The 9,072-nt window shown below is 39.1% G+C and overlaps 1 protein-coding gene across 1 annotated transcript; it reads left to right on the top strand.

The window, feature by feature from the left end:
• Nucleotides 1-204: 204 nt before the first annotated feature.
• TSPAN6 (tetraspanin 6) lies at nucleotides 205-6,469 on the top strand. Its single transcript, XM_024578775.4, has 8 exons — nucleotides 205-436; nucleotides 1,450-1,638; nucleotides 1,947-2,021; nucleotides 2,875-2,973; nucleotides 3,451-3,585; nucleotides 3,987-4,070; nucleotides 5,509-5,613; nucleotides 6,252-6,469. The coding sequence occupies exons 1-7, from the start codon at nucleotides 350-352 to the stop codon at nucleotides 5,575-5,577; spliced, it is 738 nt and encodes a 245-aa protein (XP_024434543.1). The 5' UTR covers nucleotides 205-349; the 3' UTR covers nucleotides 5,578-5,613; nucleotides 6,252-6,469.
• The last annotated feature ends 2,603 nt before the right edge of the window (nucleotides 6,470-9,072 follow it).

Genomic DNA, 9,072 nt, shown 5'->3' with positions numbered 1-9,072 from the left:
CGGTGATAGAAACTATGCGAAGTTATAAGGGTGGAGGACAGGCAGGGGGCGGGAAAGATTCCTAGTAAAAAAAGGAAGCAAGGTCCGCTGAAAAATCTAATTAATTCCCGACGCTACAACCTTTGCACATAGTTTTCAGTAGCCTTCGGCAGAGGGCGCTTGGAAATCGTCGTCACTTTCCGGATGGCCTCCCGGACTCCACCCTCTAGAAAATTGAACAGTGTTTCCGTCTCTCTTCAGTTGTGGACGCTCGTAAGTTTTCGGCAGTTTCCGGGAAACTCCGGGACTCCACTCCTCGCACTCTCTGTTCCCATCGCCCTGTGCGGAGGGGTAGGGTCCCGGACTAGTCATGGCTTCCCGGTCTCGGAGACTGCAGACTAAACCAGTCATTACTTGTTTCAAGAGCGTCCTTCTGATCTACACTTTCATCTTCTGGGTGAGAAACGGAGGCCCCGGGAGACTGGAGGGGATCCTGGGCTTGGATTGGGGGTGTGAACTTGAGCGGAGGGAGCTTATATCCGGGGTTGGAAAGGAGGCACGGGGTGGAGAGGTTTGAGAGGAGGTTGCTGTGGGAATCAAATGCTGGTGATGAGTTGCTTGGGCTCGAGCTCCGGCCTCTCGTCCGCGCCAGGGTGGGGTGCGGGACTACGGAGACTGGTAGGCTGAACTGGGACCCAATGTGCCTAGCATTGCGGGGACAGGGGGTGGGGTAGGTGCAAGGAAGGGAGTTAAACCCCCAGAGCACCCAGATAGTGTCCCCTGGACCATTGGAGAGGCAGGGCTGGCCTGGCAAGTCTGAGAGCTTGCTTGCACAATAGTGTCTCTGTCTCGCTCTCTTTCTACCCCCCTCTCCCCCACCTCCCTCCCCTCTTAAGAGGGGAGTATTTCATAAGTAAGTGTGGTAATGGCCCCACTCCCGCCAGTCTGTCGTTGGCTTGCTTTTGTGTACTATCCCTCATCTTTCTAAACTTGGGGGAGGGGGAAAGTTTCTGGAATTCATAAAAAGTGTTTTCCTCCAGGAAGGTTTTCCTGAGGCGGTAGTAAAATAGTTAAGAAAGTTTTGATCCCTAGGGCGAATATGCCCTGGGCTTGTGTTCAAAAAAACAAAACAAAACAAAAAACAAAAACAAAAACAAAAAACCACAGAAGTTTAAGAATTTTATTAAGGTGCCTTCTCTAGTTCTCCAGGCTTCACCCTGGCCACCTGGGCTACCTGATGATGCAGCATGTGGATTTATCAAGGCCTGTCCTTGTGTGCAGATCCTGTTCGTATCCCTCTATGACCCACCTTGTCTGTCATATCCCAGCCACAGATGTGTGGCCACACACTGTTAAAGCATTTGTCACACCTATTATTCCTTACATACCCAGTGGTTTGTGGTTTGAATATACAATATATAACTTTCAGTATGTAGTAAATAACTTTATATTCTCTGATTTCCCACGTAGATCACTGGTGTAATCCTTCTTGCCATTGGCATTTGGGGCAAGGTGAGCCTGGAGAATTACTTTTCTCTTTTAAATGAGAAGGCCACCAATGTTCCCTTTGTGCTCATTGGCACTGGCACTGTCATCATTCTTTTGGGCACTTTCGGCTGTTTTGCTACCTGCCGAGCTTCTGCATGGATGCTAAAACTGGTGAGTCCTTATTTTCCTTAGAATTGATTCTTGATTCCTGAAAAGTTTTACACGTATCTTGTAGGCTTTGTTTCTTGGGACTGGCCATGGCCTTTTAAGAATTTTCTTGTGTCTTATGAAAACTTACCAAGTAATAGTTCAGCTGCCAGTTACCACCTTTATTATGCTTTCCCTGTCCTTTTCAACAACAACAACAACAACAAAAATAAAAACACGCTGATTGAACAAACCATTTTTACCCTTTGACTCCCTTTGCAGCTGTGATGTGTCTTATTTATGCTGACTTGGACTTTCTTTTTATCCTGCAGTATGCAATGTTTCTAACTCTCATTTTTTTGGTTGAACTGGTCGCTGCCATCGTAGGTTTTGTTTTCAGACATGAGGTAAGCCTGAGTTTGGGAGATAAAATAGATTAAGTCACAGACTTAAAGACAGCTTTTACTAGTTTAAAAATCACTTACACCTGTGTTTAAAGCTTTACTTTGCAATTCGTAATGGCTTTCTTGTAAAAATTCTAGCCCACTTTTAATGTAAAGGAAGATGTAGAAAAGTGTGAACACTAAGAATTACCAGAACAAAATTAAAGGTATCCATATATAAGTATCTATTAAAGTGGAGATAATACAGTTTATAACTTTGATAGGAAACTGTTTAAAGCACAAAATTGATACCTTCTCCACTTATGCCACACAGTTAGAAAATATTAGATATACTTAATGCAAGTCATGAAAATCTTAATATTGAATTAGAAATCCGGGTCCCACTCTGTTAAGCCTGTGGTTAGGAAGTGATTTTAGTGAGTAGCGAAGGCTCATCAATTAAAGTGTTTCACAAACTGGTAGTATAGTCTCCCAAAGTAAGGTTTTGTAGCTTAAAAATAGGTATCAAATTTCTACTGTTTAAAGTGGGTAAAGATCGGGGATTGAGGGATACAGCAGTACAGAGCTGCCACTTGAATAAATACATGCTCCCACAGCACTTTGAACTTGTGATGCTTATCATCTTTTATTGCAATGTTTTGCTTAGTAATGCACTCAGCTAAACTATATCCCTGCTGTCAAAGACATGACCATTGGTCAGATGTAGGAATTCCTTTTTTTTAAATTTTATTGTTGTTCAAGTACAGTTGTCTGCATTACCCCCCCCCCAAAGATGTAGGAATTTCTTATTTGACCTATAAATCAAAAGAATTTTTCTAGAATCTTTGTTTACTGGCCTTGTGTTTCTTTGCTGTAGATTAAGAACAGCTTTAAAAATAATTATGAGAAAGCTTTGAAGCAGTATAATGCTACAGGAGATTATAGAAGCGATGCAGTAGACAAGATTCAAAATACGGTAAGCGGTCATAGGTGGTAGATTCCCAAGAGGGGAGCACATTTCCTGTCCCCTCAGAGAGGAGGATAGGGCCCTGGCTAGTAGGTATTGTCCACTTGTCCTATGCTCTCATAATCTTAGATTAGGAAAGAATGGAGACATGTCCCTGGAAAGAAGAGTATAATGATACTGAGGGAAATATCTCCATTTTCTCCTAATCATTCTCACATGTGCAACTCTCACTCCACTCTGACATGTAGTCCAAGTTCTGTTAGCACCAACAACAGCAGGAAAGTAAGGCCAGTCCAAAAATGTTAGAAACATTTGGTGTTTGAAACAAGTGCTCATCTTTCAAATTATAATTTAGGGCAGCCACACAAAATATCATTAAGTATAATAAATGTCTTGAACACAAAATTGTAATCTAAGGTGATAGGTTAAATGTTTGACTACAAAGTTGTAATGTGAAGTATCAATGTTTTTGTTGGGATTTTTCAGTTGCATTGTTGTGGTGCCACCAACTTTGGAGATTGGAAGGACACTAATTATTACTTAGAAAAAGGATTTCCCAAGAGCTGCTGTAAACTTGAAGATTGTTCTCCTCAGAGAGATCCCGATAAAGTAAACAATGAAGTAAGGAGCCTTTAAAGTTTTTTTTGAAGATATTAACTGAATACTGAGTTGACTCAATTTTTAATTTTTAGTCAATACACATAATCTGAAATTGGGCAGGTATTATTCTCATTGAGTAAATTAGGAAACTGAAACTCAGAAAATTTGTGACTTGAGTTCATATAACTAGCAAGAAACACTTTTTAAATGTGTAATCTAAAAAGTTAAACTTCTCCTCCTTAAACTTCTGTCAAAACCTCCTTTCAAAATGCTTGAAAGGAGACAGGATTTGTTACATGAAAGTAAGATTTAATAAAATGGCAAAAGCTAGCACAGATAAAGCTCATCTTTCTGCAGAGATGTATGATGCAAATATTATTGTCTGTGCTGGACTTAATGTTTTTTTTTTTCTCTCCCATCAGGGTTGTTTTATAAAGGTAATGACCATTATAGAATCAGAAATGGGAGTCGTTGCTGGAATTTCCTTTGGAGTTGCTTGCTTTCAGGTAAGTCCTTGTAGTTAGGATCTATTTCATCACTTTTATAGGTGTCAGCTAGAAGATTTCTTCTTTGAAGGCTTTAAGTTTTTGCTTAAGGGCCCTGGATAGTACAGGCATTTTCAGAGAAATTACATTTTCACAAAACTCTCAGTTGCTCATCACAGTATAGAAATACTTTTATTTTGTATGTGAAACATAGTAAATCATTTGTGATGGGGTCTAAATTTAGCTTACTTGAGAGGGAGTATTTTGCTCTTTTCATTTCAAACTTTTAATGTCTTGGATCTTATATTTTTCCACATTGTTTTCCACAATTATTACATTCTCTAGGTTTCTATTCCCATTTAACCTATTCTTTTTACTATGGCCAGTCATGCCTTGAAACTACAAAAAGCAAGGCTTGAAATTAACTTCTAGCAATATATATCTTTTGAAAGCAGTTAATTGGAGAAAGATCTGGCACCCTTTAGTTATGGCAACTTTCTAACATGACAGTTCCTTAAACAAAACATGAGATAGATGGGGACCTTGTTTTGTTCTGCAGTCAGTCAAGATTCTAAAACATTAATGAAATCTTTTTTTTTTCCTTGGGCTGCAACTGCCTGATGAGTTGTATGTAAGTCCCAGCCTATTAAAACTTAGATCATATAATCCCACACTCAGTATGTGCCTATTTTGGGGGTAGATGCTATATTGTGGATCCAGTTGTATTTCTTGAGTTTTGCTATGTCTCACTGTAGCATGAAAAGTCTGTATTGTGGCTCTAGACAATTTTTTTAGGGATAGAATTTTTCCCATTAAACACTGTGAAGGGAAGACTAAAAGCATTTTGCTAAAGTCTAATCTCAATATATTTCTAAAGTAGCAGGCATAGCTATGTCTGAATCTGCACTGTCTAATAAAATAGCCACTAACCACCTTTTAAAGGGTCTAGTTATTAAATGAAATTTAAAAGTTGTTTCTTCATTTACTCTAAGCCCTATTTAAAGTTGAAAAGCCACAAGTGGTTAGTGGTAACCTTGTTGGACAAAATAAGTATTACAGAACATTGCAGCATTGCAACACTCTAAACCCTCCAAGAAAATCTGTGGCCTCACAGATGGAGATTTTACTTGATAAGATACTTAGTCTAAGCCACACTGTTTTTGATCCGATAACAGAGGAAGAGTAAGAAAAGTTTCCTCAAATTTGTGACATTTAGAATTTTCCTTGAGTGATTTTTTGTCAGTGACAGTTGTGAAATTTCAGGTCACAGTAGTAGTAAAACTGCACTTACATTGGTTGACTGTGATCTAGGTACTACAGAGTAGCAAACATAGCTGTCTAGTAAAACTTCAGGAAGGAAATCATTCGTGAATTAGAAGTGAAGGAGACTATACCTACACCCTGAGATCTTTAAGCACTTTGCTGTGTGTTTTTAATTTAGCTTATATTTTATTTGCAGCTCATTGGAATCTTTCTTGCCTACTGCCTCTCTCGCGCTATAACAAATAACCAGTATGAGATAGTGTAACCAATGTTACACTGCTTACTCCTCTCCAACTTTAAGGTACATTCATTTTGGTCCTCAGCTCTGTCAGTCTTGATGTTTGCTTCAGCCTGTTTATGCGATGGATGGAGTAAGTTTTCCATAAAGTCTGGTCCAGTAGTGCCTTCAAATCTTATTGGTACTGTGTTAGTCCCACATAGGCAGCACAGGCCCCTAAATACAAGGCATAGCAAAAAAGATAGATTAGCCTTTTTGGAATTACCTACACATGCCCAGCTTCAAGATCCTAAGTGGTCCACTTTCTAACAAATTTGAACCTAGTGTGAAGAGAAATGGGTTCCTTGGCAAGTACACTCTGCTCTTGACTAATAGTAGCATTTCCCCTAGTCTTTGACTTAGTTCTCATAATCACATTCATCTGGTGGACTATTTTTAGAGCCATAAGTACATCTAGCCTAAACAGGAACCAGATTTTGGGGAAACGTGTGTTTCAATAACTTCAGTATTTGAGTGGTAAAATGTGAGGACTGTTGCAAGCTCAATTAATCTGTAGGGCATGATTCACGTTTTAATTGAGCCCCTGACTGGGAACACATGAAGTTCTTCATTAGTAGAATAGATTAGAATGTGCACAAGTGAATACAGATACTGAAATTTAGGTTACAAGTAAATTAACTCTTTTTTTTCTTTAATTTTAGGACATTTATATTCCCCACTGTCAACTACTAGATCGCCTGGTTGGAAAACTGATTCATTACACATAGACCGAGAAACTTACACCAATAGTCTGATACAATCTAGACATTTGTTCAATATGTTATAAGTCTCCCTTTTGTCCCATTTATCATGTAAGCTCCTCGAAACTCCCTTATCACTCTGAAATGCTGGAAGAGCTAGTAAATTGTAAATGAAACCACACTGTGTTTCTCTTGGTTTTTGTTTTTCTCAATGTAGGGGTTTTGAAAGACACTGGATTTTCTATTTTGATGCACTGTTATAAAATGGGAAATTGACCCCCTTCAAACTAGTCCCTTCCCGGTTAAGGTTATGTGCTTTGATTGCATAATTTGTGTCAAGAAGTTAAAATGTTTTGATTACACTCTCTCTGTTCTGCTGATAGGCACAGAGTGACATTGTGCAATTTAATTCTGGTCAGGAGTTGGATGGAACCCATCAGAGTTGCCAGATGGTAGTAAGGGTCTCTGACCTAAGGTACCCAAGACTAAAGGGTACTACCAGTGGTCTGTGACATACCAGATAATACCACACTTACAGTTTACATTTCTTTGCTTCCAAATTAAGGTTTTTATAGTGATGTTTATATTTCTCCCGTCATTCGAAAGGTTCTAACTAATAATATTGGAATTACTGTGTTTTCCTGAGAAATTTAAAGCAACTCATTTTCATTAGCTTTATTTAGCTGGTATTTCCTTACCAAGTTGATGAAACTTAATTGTCAATATTATGGTCAACTTTATTAAGCTTAGTTTTGGTTTGTGCCTTTGATTAATAAATAAATATAAAAATCTACACAATTAATATTGTTTTCCTCTAAAATTATTGTACTTAAATTCACTTTTAGAAAATCTGCTGGAGTCCAGGCTGGTGTGACTCAGTTGGTTGGAGTGTCATCCCGTAAATGGAAAGGTTGTGAGTTCGATTCCCAGTCAGGGCAAATGCTTAGGTTGTGGTTTCAGTCCCTGGTTGGGGCACATGTGGGAGGTGGCTGATCAATGTATCTCTCACATTGATTTCCCTTTCATTCTCTCTCTGTCCCTCCCCTTCCCCCACCCTCCTCCCTCCCCCCTTCCTCTCTCTCTCTCTGGAATCAATCAATCAATATTTTTTTGGAAAAGGAAATCTGCTGGATGGTTGTTTTCCATTGAGAAAGCTAAGCCCCATATTTCTAATTAGAGTAGAGGTTTAGATATGAAATGTGAAACTGAGCTATAGACTACCTCTTTAAAAAAAGTTAATATCCAGCCCTGGCTGAGTGGCTCATTTGGTTGGAGCATTGTTCCGTACACCAAAAGGTTGCAGGTTTGATTCCCAGTCAAGGCACATACCTAGTTTGTGAGTTTGATTCCTGGTGGGAGCATGTATAAGAGGCAATAGATAGATGTTTCTCTCTCTCTCTCTCCCTTCCTCTAAAATCAATAAATATATCCTCACGTAAGGATTAAAAAAAATGTCCATACTATTATCTGTGTCTATGAGTTTTTGTTTGTTCATTTGTTGCTTTCAGTTTTATGTCCCACCTATAAGTGAAATTGTATGGTTCTTTACCTTTTCTGACTTCACTTATAATATTCTACTTGAACCTTATATGATAGTAACCAATGTCACCCCAATAAATTTAATAAAAAATAATAAAACCACATACGAGTAATGTTTCTGTTTACAAAAACCTACTCCCTGTGAAAGAATTACATTCCTTGTTATGAAATAGCAAATTCTTAGCATTCTCCCAGAGCTCAGACTTTTTTATTGTATAGTTTGCATTACCAGTACCTTCAGGGTAATAAGAAAACTTAAAACTTGAGTATAAATGGAATTCTTTCTTTGGTTTTGGGTTTCTTTGTACATCTATTAGAACCTAGCTCATCTTTCATGGCTACACATCCTCACAGTCTTTGATAGTAAGGGAGTGAGTCAATCACAGTTATAAAGTGGTGGACAAAAACTACTAGCTACTAGTTAAGATAAATAATAACTTTCAAGTATATGTTTTTAAATGCTTGGAGTTAACTGCAGAAAGAGGATATTGTTCATTAAAACATTTGACGAGGTAGGTGACTTTTGACATAAAGGAAAGTGATAAAACAGTTGAAAACTAGGGGCTCCGCAAATGCAGTAAATTAGATTTTTTTGGCTATTGGAATCATGGACACTGAGAAAGAAGATAACAAATCAGAGCTCCTGGTGTCTAACCAGGCTCAAATTTAAAAGCAGAGGGCAGAAGCTATTTCTAAACAGCTCTTCTCCCTTCAGGGAGAAGAAGCCTGTACTGAGCTGCCTGCTTATACTTGACATCTGAACCAGCCTTCATAGAAGAGTATCTGGAATTGTATTTCAACCCTGTCCAGTCAGAGCTGCACTGCTGCATCCCCATCAGCATCTTTACTGACCAATCAGAGAGGCTCCATTATGATCAATTAGAACAGTACCTTTTAGGCCAACCAAACTGCAAGGATTAATAGTCTTCATTTGCATGAGGACAGACCAATAAGGGACCAGGGATGGGGACTTCTGTTTATATGTCAGCTCCCCTCTGGCTCAGAGAGCATAATTTCCCTTTCCACTGAAGACCAAAGACTACATTTCCCCAGCTGTTGCTGCAACACTGAAGACATCACACCAGAGCAAGGAGGAGCAGGCCTGCACAAAGTGTAAGTGAACAGAGCAGACAGAACAGAGCAGAGTGGTCTAACTGGAGAGGAACCTCAACTCAGGGCTGCCTTGCCCTAGGGCTACCTCATCCCACAGTCACCTCACAGTCATGTTGTTCCAAAGCCGTGC

This window comes from Desmodus rotundus, chromosome X (genome assembly GCF_022682495.2).
Source record: "Desmodus rotundus isolate HL8 chromosome X, HLdesRot8A.1, whole genome shotgun sequence".
Taxonomy (NCBI): Eukaryota; Metazoa; Chordata; class Mammalia; order Chiroptera; family Phyllostomidae; genus Desmodus; species Desmodus rotundus.
Note: the sequence above shows the minus strand (reverse complement) of the source record. Positions and strands in the feature narration are given on the sequence as shown.